This window comes from Ictidomys tridecemlineatus, chromosome 2 (assembly GCF_052094955.1).
Source record: "Ictidomys tridecemlineatus isolate mIctTri1 chromosome 2, mIctTri1.hap1, whole genome shotgun sequence".
NCBI classification, from domain to species: Eukaryota; Metazoa; Chordata; class Mammalia; order Rodentia; family Sciuridae; genus Ictidomys; species Ictidomys tridecemlineatus.
In genome coordinates this window covers 219,017,795-219,036,416 of record NC_135478.1, presented here as the reverse complement: position 1 = coordinate 219,036,416, position 18,622 = coordinate 219,017,795, and the positions used below count along the sequence as shown (strand labels likewise).

General features: G+C 36.2%; 1 protein-coding gene across 1 annotated transcript in view; it reads right to left on the bottom strand.

Annotated features, from left to right (window-relative positions):
- Positions 1-14,474, bottom strand: part of Mgam2 (maltase-glucoamylase 2 (putative)) — a 79,964-nt gene extending 65,490 nt beyond the window's left edge. The window contains exons 1-7 of the mRNA XM_078027885.1: positions 14,369-14,474; positions 11,275-11,354; positions 5,294-5,417; positions 5,077-5,186; positions 4,594-4,748; positions 3,580-3,751; positions 712-811 (exon numbers count right to left, since the gene is read on the bottom strand). Of these exons, the coding sequence (XP_077884011.1) occupies positions 712-811; positions 3,580-3,751; positions 4,594-4,748; positions 5,077-5,186; positions 5,294-5,417; positions 11,275-11,354; positions 14,369-14,474 (847 nt within the window). The remainder of the gene's footprint in view (positions 1-711; positions 812-3,579; positions 3,752-4,593; positions 4,749-5,076; positions 5,187-5,293; positions 5,418-11,274; positions 11,355-14,368) is intronic.
- Positions 14,475-18,622: the final 4,148 nt, after the last annotated feature.

The following is an 18,622-nucleotide window of genomic DNA, read 5'->3' as shown; positions in this document are numbered from 1 at the left end:
TATACTTTTCTCTGGGGTATGAATAGCTGAGTCATCCAAAATAATCTCAATAGAAATCATATATGCTCATTTTACTAGAGGATTGTTGAAATTTATTAATCTATCAAGTTACTAAAATAGCAAGGAAGAATTAAGTTTTGTTTAAGAGAAGGAAAAACAAACTCTATTTTAATTTGGCCATATAAAAATATCAAACTTCTGGGTTTTGTGAGCGGCTCTGCTTGAAGAAAATGTTGTGAAAATCTTATTGGGTAAGTTTGACTATAATTAAAAATGTAAAAATAACCAAAATGCGTATTAATTCACCACTAATCCAGAACACAGAGGGGAAGATTATGGGTAAGTTAGGGGCAAGCTATGAGAAACCACCCTTAAAATGCAACCTGTCGCCTGCAGACAGACAGCATGGCACATGTTGAAATCTGCAAGTTTTCTTGGAATGTGTCTATCAATGGTTGTTGTTATCTACAGACAATCAAAAGGAAACATTCCATAAAGAAAATCCCTGAAGCAGTTTTCAATGAAAATGGCTTTTAAGGATGAGCTGGATTTGTAGGCAGATTAATATACTTTCAAGTCTCAGTTTCAATAGAAGTATCATTAAGATCACGATGTCTCTGTCAAACAGTGATCTCAACATACAGTCATTTTTAAAAAAGCAGCATCCTAAGACTTACTCCTACCCATAGAAGAGAGAAAGATGCTTCCTACCCATGGCATTACTGTTCATCAGAAAAACTCCAAAAGAGGAACCACTGGTGTCTTCAAGGCACAAGAAGAATGTATGTGCTCCATACAGGTTAATCATGCCCTGTCAGCAGGAAAGGGAGAGAGAAGTAATGGTATTATATGTTCAAAATGAGTACTTGCCCTACATTAAAACCAGAAGCCATGTGGACACGTGCTTGGTCAATACTTAATGCAGAGTGGTATTGTACCAAAAAGCTGTTGGAATGGCATCATCAACTAACAAATGGAGAAACAAAATATGGTATACCTGTACCATTTGTACCATACACAGTGGTAGGATGAAACACTGACACATACTGCAAAATAATGCTTAGTAAAATAGACACAAAGGACCATATTGCACAATTTTGTTGATATGAAATGTCTAGAAAAATTTAAAAAATCAAATCTGTAGCCAGCAGATTAGGGATGGCCTGGGATTAGTGTGGATGCCAGGATACGAACTGGGCTTGACTCTAAAAGGACATGAAGGATCCTGTAGGGGTGATGGAAATGTTCTAAAACTGGATCATGATGATTGTACAATTCATTAAATGTGATAAAACTTACTAACTTGTACTTTGAATAGGTAAACTTTATGGAATATAAATTAAACCTCAATCAAGATTCTTTTATATAAAATCTGCTATGATCTATACCAAATTTTAACAGGATGAAATGGTGTTATGAGCCATTACGAATTTCTTATAAATGCCCAATTGTTTTTTAATATTTCTAAAATAATATGTAATTCTGAGGTTGTAACAATTAAAAAAAATAAAAGAGACTGAGGTACTGAATCTTGACAGAAAGGGTGGTGATGAGAGCTGATATAAAAACAGATAATGTTTACATGTATAACTGTGCTATAAAAGGAATAATGTTGAGATTATAATATGCATAAAGTTTTACAGACATTCTTTGTGTGATAATGTCACAAATCTTAGCCCCTAGTATGAGGCAATAGTACTAATAATGGTAAAAAGAAAAAGAAAGAAAACCAGTATGATTTGCTAAATAGAGAGGATCAATAGGACGATGAAGGCTGATAGCATCAACATGTGGAGAGAATACAGATTACATTTTTTAAAAATTTTGAAGCAAGTAAAAAGTGATTTTTTAGAAGAAAAAAGAAAAGGAAAAAGAGAGATAGGGAAGGCTGGAAGGAGGGGGGAAAGCCAGAGGAGGGAAGAAAAGGAGAGAGAGAAATAGGAAGAGAGGGAGGCCACGAGGGAGGGAAGGAGGGGGAGTCGTGTGTAGGAAAGCACACATTTCATTTAATCTGTAACTAAATAATTTAAGAATTTCATCCGGGCACGGAGGTGCATGTCTGTAATCTCAGTGACTCGGGAAGATAAAGCAGGAGGATCACAAGCTTGAGGCTCAGCAATTCAGCAAGGCCCTAAGCAATTTAGAAAACCCTGTCTCAAAATAAAAAGTCCTAGGAATGTGGCTCAGTGGCTAAGCACCCCTGGGTTCAATCCCGTGTACAAAAAAAAAAAATAAAAAAAAAATTGCAGCTGTAGAAAGTCAAATTTGGCACAATGCTCAGGGTATCAGTGTATTTGACCAAACGTTTGAGTCGATGTGTCAAGTGTCAACCACTGATTTTTCCTCTCTGTTCAGTTCAGTAAGAGTACTGCTTCCATTGCATCACATATGGGCAGATGGTCTGCAAGTTGATGAGCTACTTGATGTGTTCATCTCTTGCAAATATAAACTGCGAAACATCAGCCCAAGCACCCTATGCCAAACTTCCACCTGCATGCAGCTCTTGCCCAGACCTCAGGACCACCATCAGCACAAGGGAGGCTTCAACACCACCTCCATTCACCACTGCTTCTCACTATTGTCCAAGCTCTGGCACCTTACCAAGATTAATACAAAAATAAAAATGAGTGTTTAGAAAGTCTTTTTCAGAGATTTAAGAGTAATTTTATGGCCAGGCTCAGTAACACATGCCTGTAATCGCAACACCTTGGAAGGCTGAGACAGGAAGATTTTGAGTTCAAAGCCAAAGAAAGGCGCTAAGCAACTCATTGAAACCTTGTCTCTAAATACAACACAAAATAGGGTAGGGTTGTGGCTCAGTGGTTGAGTGTCCCTGAGTTTAATCCCTGCCCCCCCTGCCTTCTAAAAAGAATAATTTTATGTCTGTTCAATTTAAAATTCAGGCTTATAATTTTTATATCTTTGGAAATTTTTATTCCATTTTCCAAAAATGCTTTAAATTGTGTTTTTACAAATGTGTTTCCCTTGTTGGTTTAACAACAACAAAAGAAAAAGAAAGTAAACCTTCACTCCAGGTAACTTGAGAAACACTATTTTAGAATGACCCTTCTCCCACTTCACTATGGGTGTGATTCTCCAGGGATCTTATTCACATGCCCATTCAGATTCAATGGGTCTCCTGGTCTTTATGGCCTGAAGCTCTACATTTCAAACAACCTGCAAGGTGATGCCAACACTGCTGTCTCTGGAACACACCTTCACTAGCAACACAGAAGCTGTCAAGATAGACTTTTTTAATTCACAAGTTCTTACTAAGAATGGCCCCTGCTGAAGTTCTTCTTTAGATATTAAATTTTTAAAGCTAGGCAGTTGCAAAGGTATTTTTCCATATAGGGTGAGCTCTAATACAATCATTAAATTGCATTTTCCATTAAAAGTAAAATTTTTAATTGCACTAATTTCTAATCGTGTCTTTATAACCTCATGAACAGGTATTCCTCAACACAAACACATCTAAACTGAACAAGACAAGATACAGCTGTCTCTGTAGACCATTTTTAGGGGAGGAAGGAGAACATCCCTGACTGTGAGCAATGACCAGGCAGAAGGGGACCTCACCGCGGTGGGGGCGGCATCCCGGGTGAAGATGGGCCAGGTCTTCCAGGACATGTCGTGGCGGTACTGTTGATGCACGTGCTCCCCCAGCCCATACACATTGGTGCTGGGAAGTCGGAAAGACAGCTGCAGGAACTGCTGGGCAAACTGGAGGGGCCCAATGCTTGTGTCCAACCTAGGCCATACAGGGAAAGTGAGACTCGCTGAAGCTCCCGCTTCTCTCTGCCAAGAAGCTATTTGTTCCTTTCCACATACCTCAGAGATCAGTTGCTTTAGGCGTTATCAACTCCCATGCTACCTTGAAGACCTTTCTAGGGCATTTCTATTTCTTTGAATCTAATGGAACATAGTGATGGGACACCAGGGGCTCAGGTTGGACCATTGGGCAAAGAGAAGAAATGTGACCTTACATTTCTGTGCACCTGCTGCATGACAGATGCTACTCTGGATACTTTATAAATATTATCTCATTTCCCTTAGCAAAAGTGGATATTTTGGTCCTCTTTATGGACAAGGAAACTGATGCTGATGAGATTTTCTGCCTTCTGTCAGATGGCTGACTGGTTTTCCAGTGCAAGGATTTGAATACAAGTTTTACTGACATTGGTTCTTAAATATTCTCCAGTTTAGCTGTGATGTACCCTCAAAATGTTGGTAGTTGCTTGATAATGAGATTCACAGGAAATAATACTTTGGAATGATAAACAATGAAGTTCAAGTTCCAGTATGAATAATGATCCAAAATAATAAAATTCCCTATTTCATAATACAAGTAAACCATAAACATATATATATATATATATTTATATATCATGTAACTCAGCAAACTAATGCATTGTATTTTAGTATTCTTTGCTCTATGGTCATGTTAGATTTCCATTCTTAATTAGTTAGAGTAATTCTGCAGATTTTTGAAGTTCAAGCATATTTCTAGGCCATAGTCATTTTACTATGTCAAAATAATTGATATTGGGTCACTATCTTCAAAGATGTACAAAGAGTATCAAAAAAGCTCACAGGACTCTTTTGTTGCTCTTCCTCATTATTCTGATGCTAAAGGGATTATCAGTGACTTCTACATGGTAGCTCAAACTGGAGATATCAGCAGTGTCATTAAGTAAATTGATGTTTTCAGAAGGGACTTCATAGCGGATCGCATTGAAATCAGTTATCTGTCAGAAGAAAAACAGAAAGGACAGTTCAAGGTAAGACTACTTCCTTGTAGAACTACAGAAGACATTGCCTCTCAAACAGCTCTCCATGAGAATAGCCTCTAACTCCCGACTCTATGGTTCCTGGTTTGTGAGAAGAAATCACCCAATCACACATGCCCTGTCAAATACAATTTAGCCTTCACACCCCATGCAAAGATTCCTACAGAGAGGAATGGAGGTGCCTTCTGTCTCTGCACCTTGCATGGTGTGTGATGAGGAAGGAGTGGACCCACGGTGGAGCACTGCTTTCTTCAGGAATGCGTTCAATGCTAACTCCCAAACCAACCTTAAAACGAAAACGATTGGCTGTCTGAAATTCAGCTGTGAGGATGGCATTGGTGACATCATCTCCAAACAGAGACGGGGACGGCAACTTTCTCAACTGGGCAGTAAACCCTAGGGTGGGAAATGAAGAGCAAGAAAGAGGCTTTTAGCTTTTATGTTTCGCAGTTATCTGGACCATAAAGAGTTGTTCTCTGGGGCCACATCAGGACAGTGCTTACCTGTGCTTGTATTTGTTGGGGCCCTGATGACTTCATAGCCCCAGTTTCTGGGGAAGAAGCACCTAGGGACATTGGTCTCTGCTGCAGAATTCCAGCAGCATTTATATTGCCATCTGCAAGTTTCCTGTAAAAATAACAAAGAGTTGGCATTATAAAAAATGAAAGAATGAGAGTAATATTTGCCTATTCATTTATAAAATCTCTTATTCTAAAGAGAATGTAAGATACATCATAATTCATTCACTTATTTATTCTTTATTCACTTATACAGTTATCCAATGTTGATTTCTCCTAGACAAGAAACTCTTACCAGATAAATAAGATTAAAAGTTTGTGCCTCCAGAAAACTTACAGTGTAGTGGTAACTCAAGACAATTAAAAATAGCAATGAGTTGAGTGTTCCAATAGGGTTTTATTAGGAGCTGAGCAGTAGGCTGAGAGTAGAGTGGGAATGGCTTATCAATAGTACAAAGTTAAATCCAGTCCTACAACACCAGAAGGAGTTAGACAGGCGAAGAGCAGAGTGTTACTCCAAGCAGAGAAAGCAGAAATGCATGATAGATGGAAAACCCACAAATAAATTGTACCAAGAACATTGAGTAAGAACAGTGAGTACAGGAAGATCAAGGGAAGCTAGCACACTAAACTATCAGCCTACTCCAGGAAGAGGACTTGGAGACAGAAAACATTGTGTAACCGATGTGAATCTGCAATATGTATATAGGGTAAAAATGGGAGTTCATAATCCGCTTGTATCAAATGTATGAAATATGATATGTCAAGAACTTTGTAATGTTTTGAACAACTAATAATAAAAAATAGTGAAAAAAAGTTAAAAAAAGAACTTCCCTGCTATATTCTGTCCATAAATATAATGTCTGAGTCTTTCTCAGTAAAGGAATGTATTTAGTTTAGATTGTTCTATTTAAAAAAAAAAGAGTATGTCATAACACTATTCATTTGAAAAAGGTAAACCTACACATATTTTAAATGCCAACATCTGAATTGCTCTGAAAGGCCATGATACAAATATAATTTAAATCAACACTTCACACTATTATGAAAAAGCAATCATGTTATTACCATACAATCATTTTAAGTACTTATTAATTCTCCATACATAACATTGGTATTTTTGCCTCATTCTTTTCAGTTAAAAAAATGGCTGAGGATATCAATGGAGACAAAATTTAGGGTTGGATAACTGATTCCCCTAAGACTGAGACAGATGGAACACCTTAGCCACCCAGAAACTGAAGTCTGTAAAGTACAAAAGGTTAGTTTCATTGCCATAAATTGTTTCAAGGTCTATAAACCTCATAAAAAGCAATGAACACTCAGATAATGTTTTGTGTGTAATCTGCTCTAATATCCTTCTGTCAGTCCCAGACACCAAAGGTCAAACCATGGGGACAATTATTTTCCAATCCTTCAAACTCCATATTTCTTCCTCATTTATTTGGGGAGAGAGATGGAAGCAATAGCACTCTCTTTAATTTCCATGGACACGGCATCAAGAGACTGTCATAAATTCAGCCTTCCCTACTGTGTTAGCTCAAAAGTCTCCTTGTCTCTCTATTATTGCCTTAACACCAAATATTCCTAAAGAATATTCTCCAGCTGTCTTCCAAGTAGAGGTCATGTTATATTTCAATCAGACATCATTGACTAATAGAATTTAACAATTGGAAATTGACTTGGAATTATAGAGTCCAACTTCTTTCTGATGCAAGCATTTCTTCGGGAGAGTCTCTGATAGATCCTGAAGCTATGTGAATGATGGATTGCCAACTTCTGGAATCAGGAAAGCTCACTTTTGTATTTAGTATTTTACTACAATGATATTTCTTATGTTTAGATAACAGCCTCTAGAAGTTTCTTTCTTTTTTTAGTGGAAGTTTCATTTTTTAAAACCCACAATGGTGACTTTTAGATACTATCTCAAATCATATTAGAGTTTGAAAAAGAAAAAACAAAATTTGGTGCTATGAGAAGGAAGAAAAGGGAATATACATTGGCAAAAACACTGAAATTGTTATCATTCACAGGTAACAGTACTATTTCAAAAATCATTAAAGATATGACATACCAATAAAGATAACTCATAAGCAAACTTAAGATGTCAGGTTTCAAGATGAATATTCAAAAAATCTATTTAAAATATAAACAAACTACAGATAAACAGAAATTTTAATTTAAAAATAGCATTTAACAGAATTAAATATTAAATTATTAAAAAATATGAAGGCAAAGTGAAAGATGTCTAACCCAAAAATTTCAAAATTAACACTCTGAATAAATTGAAAGCTATATCAAATTATTGGATTTTACTATTGACTTTGGTAAAAATTGCAATTCTTCCATATATGGAATCACAATCAAATTATTTTGTGATAAAATTGACAAGCTGATCCTAAAATGTATTCAGAAGTTTAAAGGCCAGAGAATGGGACAGGCACTATTGAAGAAAAATAGAAATGATTTGGAGGACTTACAAGACCACACATCAAGAGCTATTACAAAGTTTTAATAACTAAGGCAGTGTTGTATTGGCCAAAGCACAATCAAAAAATTAGCAAAGTGAATTCCAGAAGCAAGTCTACATATATAAACATAATTTACAGAAAGATGTTACTGCAATGAAAAAGAGAAGGTATGGCAGTCATTTTAGTAATTGGTGATGGATCTGTTAAAAATTCAAGAAGAGGGCTGGGGTTGTGGCTCAGGGGCAGAGTGCTTGCCTCGCATATGTGAGGAACTGGGTTCCATCTTCAGCACCACGTAAAAAATAAGTAAACAAAATAAAGATATTGTATCCATCTATAAAAAATATATATTTAAAAATAATTCAAGAAGACATTTTTTCTGGACTCTTATCTGACATACACATACACACATACACACATACACAAACACACACACAAACACATACACAAATGCTAGATTGATTAAAGATCTAAATTTGAAAAAAAAACAATAATAATGTTCTTAGAGGAAAAACAGAAAGATGTTTTCCTGACTCCCTTTGAAGCAGGAAGGAATTTTTAAATAGAATATGAAATGTACTGGCCACTGAAAAATTGACAAAATGGACTACATTAAAATTAGGAACCATTTTTTCATCAAATATTGACCATTAAGAGAGTTAAAAGACAACCCACAGAATAAAATAAGGTATATGTCTTTAAAAACAAAAGATTTGTGTCCAGAGTACATAAATAACTACAGAGCATAAGCAAAAGTAGCCCAGTAAAAAAAAAAAAACTGGACAAAAATTGAAACATTACAATATGATCATCCTTCATGATTAATGAAATTATTCATCTTTTCTCAGGCTTATTGAAGGATGTGAAAATTATAACTACAGAATTGTTACATTGATGAAGGAGAAAAACATCAAGAGTTGTTAGGACACATAGCAACTGAACTCTTACATACTGTTACAGGAAATGTAAATTGTCATAGATATTTTGAAAAGCTATTTTGCAATATCAGCTAAACCTAAACATGTACATATCCCTATGAATGGAAAATTCCATTTCTTGGTATAGAACCAATGAAATCCTTCCACATATTCACCAAAAGACACATAATATACTGTTCATTGCAGCACTATTAAAATGCTTCTCATATGCAAACTCACAAACGCCTATCAAAAGTAGACAGTATAAAAATATTGAGGTGTATTCACACAATGGAATACCATATAGCAAAAGGCATGAAAGATCTTTAACTTCTCCCAACAACAGGATGAATCTCATAAAAATAATGTTGAGCTTAAGATTTATTTAGTTCAACTCCAAATGTATAAATTTGAAAACAGATGAAGTATATAATATTTTCCATAAAAATATTAATAGTGCTACTATGAACATTCTAGTATATGTCAGTAGGAGAATGGTTAAAAGACTGTGGTATACTCATTCAATGGAACATCCCTCAACAACACAAATCATTTAATACTGTATACATAACACTATTGACAAATCTGAAAACCATGCTGGGTGAGATTTTACAAAGTATGATTTCATTTATACAAAGTTATGCAACAAGCAAAACAAAGAAAGCTATAGTGGAGATGGAGGGAATACAAGGGGGAGTAACTACTGAGGGATATCAGGAGAGAACTTTCTGTGGTGATGGTAACATCCCACATCTCGACAGATATTTGGGTTACAGGGGTGTAGTCAATGTCTCAACAAGTTGTCCTAAAAGTGTGTGAACTGTAAAACTTTTTATATTTGCATTGTATGTAAGTTTAATATCTAAAGACAAAAATTATGATCAAACATTCAGCTCTTGCTAAAGCTATGTGTGATGAGAAGTTTATAGAAACGTGAAATGGCTTCTGGAATTTACTTTCAAATGCATTAAAATAAGGTGATTGATGGATAAAGTATAAGACATACTAATATAGATGTAAAAACAAAGCAAAATATTAAGGGTGGCATGTAAGTGGGAAATTCTTTCCATTTTTTTCTGTATGTTTGAAAATTTAAATATTAGATTACTGGAAAGAAAATCCATTTTTCACTTCCTAAAGGAACTATTAAAAACAGGACTCCTAATAAAAATGAAGCAATTGTCCTAAGTTAGCAGCCAACATCATGCTCTATATTTTACATGTAAAAAATTTCCATTGAATTCAAGCATAAATAAAGGTTGCTAACCATCAGCACTTAATTTATATTACTCTGGAAGAACTGGAATGTGCAGCTGGACATATGAATGATGAGACAGACATAAGCATTAATACAAAGCAAAATCATTATTTGTCAGGGATATAATTGAAAAACTAATAAAGAACTACAATTTTTTTTTCTAGAAACAATGAAAATATTCAGTTGGTTAATTATATAATAAATATAATAGAAATATGTAAAAATGATTTAAAAATATTTAAATTTAAAGTAATACATATAAAATAACTATTAGTAAGAAAGGAAGTATCATAATAAAAGAAGCATTGGTTAGAAAATATAATAAATTATATATTTACACTAGAAGCTAAAAATATGAAATACATAAGGAAAAGTTCATTATTCATATCAAAGAAAATTTAGAGAAACATAAAATTCAATTAAGGCATACATATGTATATGTCCATATTCATATATTTATTAATATATAGAGATATATTAGATATATAATTGAAATGGAGAGATGTTCTGTTGTTAGAATAAGAAGAATCAAAACCATTAAGCTGTCAATATTATTTAATTTAACCCCCCCAATTTAGTGTGGTTTTAATTAATAATGTTATAGGATGTTCTGGGATATAGAAAGTAGAAAACAGGGTAAAGAAATAAAATTTAAATATATAAGGCCTTCTTGACAAAGTCACATTTCAACTAAGCAGGGTTCAGAGTTGATATTGTCATGGAAGCCACACACGTTCACTGACACCTCTGTTGCCAGTGTCACAGTGCCAGAAGGCTCTTGTTAAAACAGTTCACCTTGTTCTAGAAGCGGCTCCATGGTTTGTATGTGGTTGATAGTCTCATTCTCAAGGAGGATGTAGGCTAGCCTAACAACATTTATTTATTTATTTATTTTTATTTTTATTTTTTTTATTGATTATTCAAAACATTGCAAAGATTGCAGAATCACATCGGTTACACATCCACATTTTTACATGATGCCATAATAGTAACTGTTGTAGTCTGCTACCTTTCCTACATTTAACCTTTACACAAGAGTACACATTGGAACCACACTTACAAAGCATTTAACATTGGTAAATTCCCTCCACTTTGGGTTTTGGATTTTATCTCCTCCAATACTTCTCTTTTCTCTATTCTGCTTTCCTCACTTCCTCAGTGTTCCTGTAGATATCATTAAGGCAAAAAAAAAAAAAAAAAGAAAAGAAAGAACTCCAAGCAAATTGCAGACCCATAAGCCACTTCACACCACTCTCTCCACACTTAACATCTCTTTTAAATAAAACCCAATGGTCCCAGCGGGGACCTCATTTCTCTGACCTCTGTCACCGCCTGTCCAGGTGCGCAGTCTATCCTTTCCGACTGAGAGATCTCTGGGCACACTGGAATAAATGAAGAATCTGCACAGAAATTAAAGGACAAAGTTGAATATTTGTAGTCTGTTCACAGCTCCAAGAAAGGTGGCATAATTACAAACTTTCAGTCAATTCTTCCGTCAATAACGTCATTGGTAGCTGGTATCCTTGTTTACATACAATGTTTAACAATTCTCCAAGTGCTAAAAATACTTGTCTTCTTTTTTCTCTTTTGTTGTTGTTGGTTTGATTGTTAGATATATAATCATGTACCATGAAATTGTCTGTTTTAAAGCATACAATTCAATAGTCTTTTAATATCTTACAAAGTCCTGCCACCAACAAGCTCTATCTAATTATAGAACATGTTCATTGTCCTGGAGGAGTCACCCCATGAGGGATGGCTTTCCATGCCCCTTTCTCCCAGTCCCTGGAAAACACTTGCCAATTCTCTCTCTGTGGATTTGCCTATTCTGAGAATTTTACACAAAGGAAATCATAAAGCAAGGGCCTTTTGTTCTTGGCTTCTTTCATTTGGTGTAATGTTCAGAGTTCTTCCATGTTATAGCAAATAGCAGTGTTTTATTTATTTTCACAGATAAATCATACTCCACTAAGTAGATATAACACATTTCATTTTGTTTCTCTAGACATCAATTGATATGATGTTGTTGTTTCTACTTTTTTACTATATATACATGTATTTATTTCTGCTATAAATGTTCATGCAAAAGTATGTGAACATATTTCCAATTCTCTTGGTTACATACCTAAAAGTGAAGTTTGTAAATCTTATGTTTAACTCTCTCCTTAACTTTTTGAGAAACTTCCAAACTTCTATTCAAAGTGGCTCCTAAGAGTGATGTATGAGGATTACTACTTCTCTGTGACCTTAAAAGTAATTGTTATTAATTTTTTATTATAATCATCCTGGTATATGTGAAATGAAATATCATGTTTTAACTTATGTTTTCCAAATAACTGATGGTGTCAAATATTCTTTATGGTCATTTGTAGATCTTTTGTAAAATATATATATATATATATAATATATATATTAAATCTTTTGTTCATTTAACATTTTTTTCTTTTAGCTTTGAATTGTAGAATTTTTTTATGTATCCCTGATGTTAGGCCCTTATCAGATATTTCATTTGCAAATGCATCTGATTCTATAGGTTATTTTTTCATTTTCTTTATACTGTCATTTGAAGCATAAAAGTTTTCATGTATCATGAAGTCCAGTTTGCCTATTTTTTGTTTTGTTACTGTGCTTTATATATCATCTATCAAACTGTTGCCTAATCCAAGGACACAAACATTCAGACCCATGTCTTCTGTTTAAAGATTTGTAGTTTTGGGTCTTACATTTATGTCTTTGATCCATATTTAGTCAACTTTCATGTATACTATGAGGTAGAAATCCAACCTCCTATTTTAACATATGAATATACAAATGTGCTACACCTTTGTTTTTATCATTTGTTTGTTGGATTACATTTGGTTTTGTTCAACTCACTTCTAATAAACTTTGATGTAGACAGGGAAGATATTATTGGCCCCTTAAGACATATATATACAACTGCTCAAATTTACTCATATTCTAGGCTTTATCCACTTTGTTTACCCTTCTCCTACACAACAACAAGCTAAGTAGGACTGGGTCTGTGGGCTCCATGAACCAGTCAGAGCACTGGATCTCCCCTGAACCTTCAGGCCACGGAAGTTACTATGGGTGTCAACTACCTTTCCACTATCCCTATTGACTCATGCACTAGTGTGTGCATGTCTGTTTTAAAAATAGATTAAAGACAACATAAGGCCCAGAACCATAAAATTCCTTGAATAAAACATGTGGAAAGTTCCTTAACACTGTATGACCAAGAATAAAAAAGCAACAAAAGCAAAAATAGTCAACCAGGACTGAGCCAAACTAAAGCACTAATCAGCACAGTGAAGAGGTCACCCAAGCAATGGGAGAACGTATTAATAAGCCATATATCCAACGAGAAGTCAATTTCCAAATGACAAAAGAAATTCAAAAAACTCAATGGCACGAATGGCTTAGAAACTTGAACAGATATTTATCCAAAGAATACATACAAATAAATGGCCAACAGGCATGTGAAAAGATGCTCGACATTCCTAATCATCTGGTAAATGCAAATTAAACTGTAAGGAGATATTACCTCACACTTGTTAAGATGGTGATTATCAAAACAGAACAGAGGACAACAACTTTTGGTTAGCATGTGAAGATACGGAAACCCTGGTCCACCATTGCTGGGAATGCAAGGAGGTACAGTTGCTATGAAAAACAGGATGGAGATTCCTAGAAAATTAAAAACTAAAGCTACCATAGGAATCTTTATTCCCACTCCTGAGTCTTCATCCAAAAGACTTGAGTCAGGAATTTGGAGATATATCAGCACTTCCATGTTATTGCAACATTATTCACAATAGCCATCATTTGTAAACAACCTAAGTGTCCACTGAAGTACAAATGGGTAAAGAAGATGTGGCAGAATATTATTGAGCCTTAAAAGGAAATCCTGTAATATGCAACAACATGGATGAAAGTTGAGGACTTTATCTAAGGAAATAAGCCAATCACAGAAGGACAAACACTGCATTATCCTATGTGAAATATTTAAAATAGTCAAACTCATAGAAGCAAAAAATAGAATGGTGTTTGACACACATTAGGGGAAAGGAAATCACATTAATAAATATGTGTAACATTTTAGTTGTACAGGGTAAGTTTTAGAGATCAGATACAATATACTCTTTTGTAGGCTTAAAAAATTTGCTAAGAATGTAGATTGCATTTTTCATCCTTTAATTATAGCAAATGGAGCTTGGAAGACACTGAAAACCATTAACATTTAAGATTTAGTAGCCAAAAAAAAAAGACTTATCTTGGAGATTGACTTCAATTAATTGTGCCTAAGTGTTTTGAATGCTGCAATGTGGAGAAGGAATAGAAGGATCTCTTTGGTACCCAAGGGTGACCTCCTTTACCCCTCTTTCCAACCCAGGAGCCACCAGATTTCCTTTACCTGAAGGTTTCTCCAACACAAGCAGCAGCAAGAGGATATCTACAGCCAATACAATTAGGAAGAAGACGAACAGAAGGACTTCCAATGTACTGAGCTTCCTTGCCATCTAGATGGACACAGATAACTGGATTAAAGCAAAACGCAGAGCCCTGAAAGAACAGATGGGTGCTTGTGATTAGAATGTGAACTTGTCTGCGAGACAACCTTGATTACCAGCATTCAACTGTACGTACTCAGAGAAGGTTTGTTTCTGCTCTTCATGGTGTCTCCACCTAACTCTACTCTGTGCACTTTTCAGTGTAGATATTGAGGTTGTTCAGGGAAAAGTATATATCAGACATAAAGAACTAGAGAGAGAGAAAGAGAGGAGCCACATCCTGAAGATAGAGGATGAGGGGTTGCGATGGCTCACAAAGCCCTTTCAGATGTCACTTTGACCTTCGTGCGCACTCTGCACAGTACATTAGAGGGTACGCTTAGAGAGAAAGAAAATAGCAAAAGCCAAATCCACATCTTCTTCCGATCCCCATGGCATAATGCTGAGATGTTTAACTACTTAGAGGTTACTGGTCCTTTTAAGAATCTGGTGACAAAAATAAACCTGATCCCAATCTCCAACAGAATGCTCACCTGCATGCACATGGCACACAAACTCATACAAATTTATTGATCTCAGATATCCTGAAGCCCATGCATTGATCCCAGGGTGAAGATGGAGAACTGGGAATCAGAGGGCATGCATGCTTGCTCTGTTCTTTTACTAACAGGTGGGCTGCTCGCCTGTTGGGGCGTGTTTCTTCAGCTACAGAGGTGAGATCAGATTGTGCGTGCACTCCCATGTGAATCCCTGTCATGTGCCTCACATTTCAGGACAGTGTCTAGCTTCAACGACCTTCATGCTTGCTTGGCTTCCATCAACCAGACATCTCGACTCTACCCTAGAATTTCCACCGCTCAGTATTGTTCCACTTTTGAAATCCTTCACCGCTTTCCATTTACTGGTCGCAAGCTTGTGTACTTTGCTCTCCCACTGACTTTCTTCATTTTTCTCTACTCTTTGATCCCATGGAGGCCTCTGTTCTTTTTCCACTTCCCTCTGTTCTCTGAGCCCTTTCTGACCACCGGAGCTAGGCCTCAATATCACTATTCAACTGGCCATTTGCTCTCATCTTTCTTATCCCCTCATTTGCTAACTGAATCTGCATCACGAAACCATCCAGCCAAAAGCTCTGCCTCTGTGCTGATGCACTGGCTCAACATAGATACCAGTAGGGCTTTTAATCTCCCCCCAAATAACTGGGCCTGCAGACCCACTGACAATCTTACCAGCTCCTCTCATTTTCACAGGAACAATTTTAAAAATTGATCCTTTTCTCCAAGTCCAATTTCATTCAACTACACTCTTATTCTTATCCAATATCATCTCTAATTTGGAAGAGAAAGTAACTGTTTTACAGACGCTATCTTATCTCCTTGTTTCTCAGCTCAAGCTTTGGTACGAAAAAAATTATGCATAACTATAGGCAAAATTTGTATGTTTTCCCTTCTGTTCTCCATAGCAGAGTTTTTCCTGTTCTTGCCTGAGCATAATCCTTGTACCCATCCTCCAGCTTTCCTAGCCGCTGAATTTCTCCAAAATTTTGTTTCACCAATTATCCCTCCTCTTTCTTACATGGTCAACCTCTGCCTCCAAACTTGATTTTACCCCTCATAGATGTCTTCTTAGTTATCCTTAACTGTTGATGATTCTGCGTTATTCTATTATTCTCTAAGTACCATTTTAACTTTCTTTTACTTTTGTAGCTAAGCTTCTAAAAAGATAATTATACACTGTCTTGACTAGCTTCCTCATGCATTACTGGAATGAGTGTATTTGCTGCATTCCACTGAAACTGCTCTTGCCAAGGCCACCAGGGACTTAACCCCTAAATACAACAGGCTCTGTCTTAATCATCTACCACTATCAACCACTCCCTCCTCCTCGAAACTCTCTACCTGTCCATATCCCTGATATCATTCAGTCCTGGTTTTCTACCTCTAGTTCGGATTTCTTTCCAATTTTCTTTGATTCTTCTGTTACATGTGGATATTCTTCGTATTTTCACAGAAGTCCCCTTTCAAAACTGCCTGTTGTCCTTGAGCCATCCCCACAACTCATGTGACTTTATATATCTGACAACAATCCAGCCTATATTCGCAGACCAAAGATTTAGATTCACATATTCATATGGCCTGTTGGTGTCTCATATGAGCATCCAAAAGATTCAACCAAAATGAACCTCTTCGGACACAAAAGCATTCATCCTCAACCTTAGTCCCAACTTTTTTCAAGTGGGTTGTACTTCAAATAATTCATAGCTTGTAGAACAGAACCAAAATTTCTTTTTTTTTTTTAAAAAAAGTAACAATCTGGGGATCTTTTTGGCTCCTCTCTTACCAGTTACCAGTTCAGGCAGAATACTTTTCCAACATCTTTGGTTCATTTCCCCAATGACCCAACGTAAGCAAGGTCATTAGTATCTTCTATATTCAAGTATTAATTGTTCTCTAGATAAGATATAAACCTCTAACCTTGGGACCAAAGTCCTCATGACACCTCCTCTATCTAGGCTCTTTTTTCTGTGTGTGCAAATAATTTTCTGTCTTTTGCTTTTGTCTTTACTTCTCTTCTTACGTTACATTTCCCTGAAACTATGCTCCTCTCTAGCCCAATGCCAAGACCATCCTACAACTATTTTCATTTAAATTCAATTTGTCATTGAGCAGTCTTTATGATAATGTGTAGTTATCCAAGAAAAAAATGTTCTTTAAACTGAAATTGGGGTGAAGAGCAAGAATAAACAGATAATTGGCCAAGAGGTATTTGCAGAGATTCCTCAGCTCTTGGAGAAACTGGGCCTGGGAATTGAGGCTTTTTAACTATTTTATTCTAATAACCTAAATCTGTCAGGTGTCTCTCTTTGAGTGTAAATTATTCAAAATATTTGCCAATAAAATATAGAGCATGCTACATTCTTATTGTTATAGTCCCATAAAACACCTACATCAAAGTTCATAAGGCAGGTATTACCATTCCCATTTTATAAATGGATATTAAAGAATTTTGTCCCACCATGATTAGTGGTAGAACTAAGGCAAACTAATAATCAGAGATTTCAAAAAGTATTTGCATAATCTCTCCAAAGTATCTTTCAGACTTCAGAGCCTAAAGACCCAGAGGGTAAATCTCCAATAGTGGCATTTCAGACACTGAAAGAAGTTGGAGAGACTCACTCTAAATATACAGAGACCATAATTCCATATCACAGCAAACAGTTGGTCATCAATTATCATCTATTTTCCAGCATTGTTCCCTCTATAGGGAGATGGTTTTTCCCAGCTTCTATAGACCAGAAGCAAGTACTTCTTCTTACTGCTTCTTAGTCTTTTTGAGGGAGCAGGCTCAACACAGTAGTTCAGCAAATTCAGAAACACTCTGGGGACAATCACAGTCATTTTCTTGCCATAGGAGCTATTGTCACCCAGGCAGAGGGTCAGAGTGGGGATTACTAAAGGTAGAATTCTCCCTACTTAGAAATCCTTTCTGCTCAAAGCTGGGGCACATTTAGCTTCCCATGAATCCATGCCACCTTCTAGATTCCAGAGGATCACATCTGTTCTTGCATGGTTCTCCCAGTGAGAGAGGGACATCCTACTCTAGACCCTCCCCATCTGTATTCTCTCTCTCTCTCTCTCTCTCTCTCTCTCTCTCTCTCTCTCTTTCCCCCCCCCCTCGCCTTTACCTCTCTATGTAAGATCTCATCTTCATACCTCACCTACTATGGAAAATGAGGAAAACACCAGGTCCAGAAGAAAAGTGAAGGCATATATATCACTTAACAAGCCAGGGCAGAGGAAAATCTACAAAAAGAAAGGGACCTCTTTTTCCTCCTTGAGATCCTATGAGAAAGAAATTCCTTTCCCAAAGCACCACCTGCTTGGGCAAAAGTACTCACCTCATAGCCTTGTCTCTTTCCTTACTGTAGCTCTCACTGAGGCCTGGTGATTCATGAGGAGCACTGAGCAAAGGTGACCGGGTTGATGGAGAGAGCTTCTGCCAGGATAGATTTACTGCCTCATAAAGTTGACCCAGTGGGAGGAGGGGAGTGCATTTAATAACAGACCATAAAACAGTCCTTGCTCTCCCTGGGACAAGGGAGAATGCTTTGTTAATGGAAGGGGAAGGCTGTTTTGGTTTGGGTTTTACTCTAATAG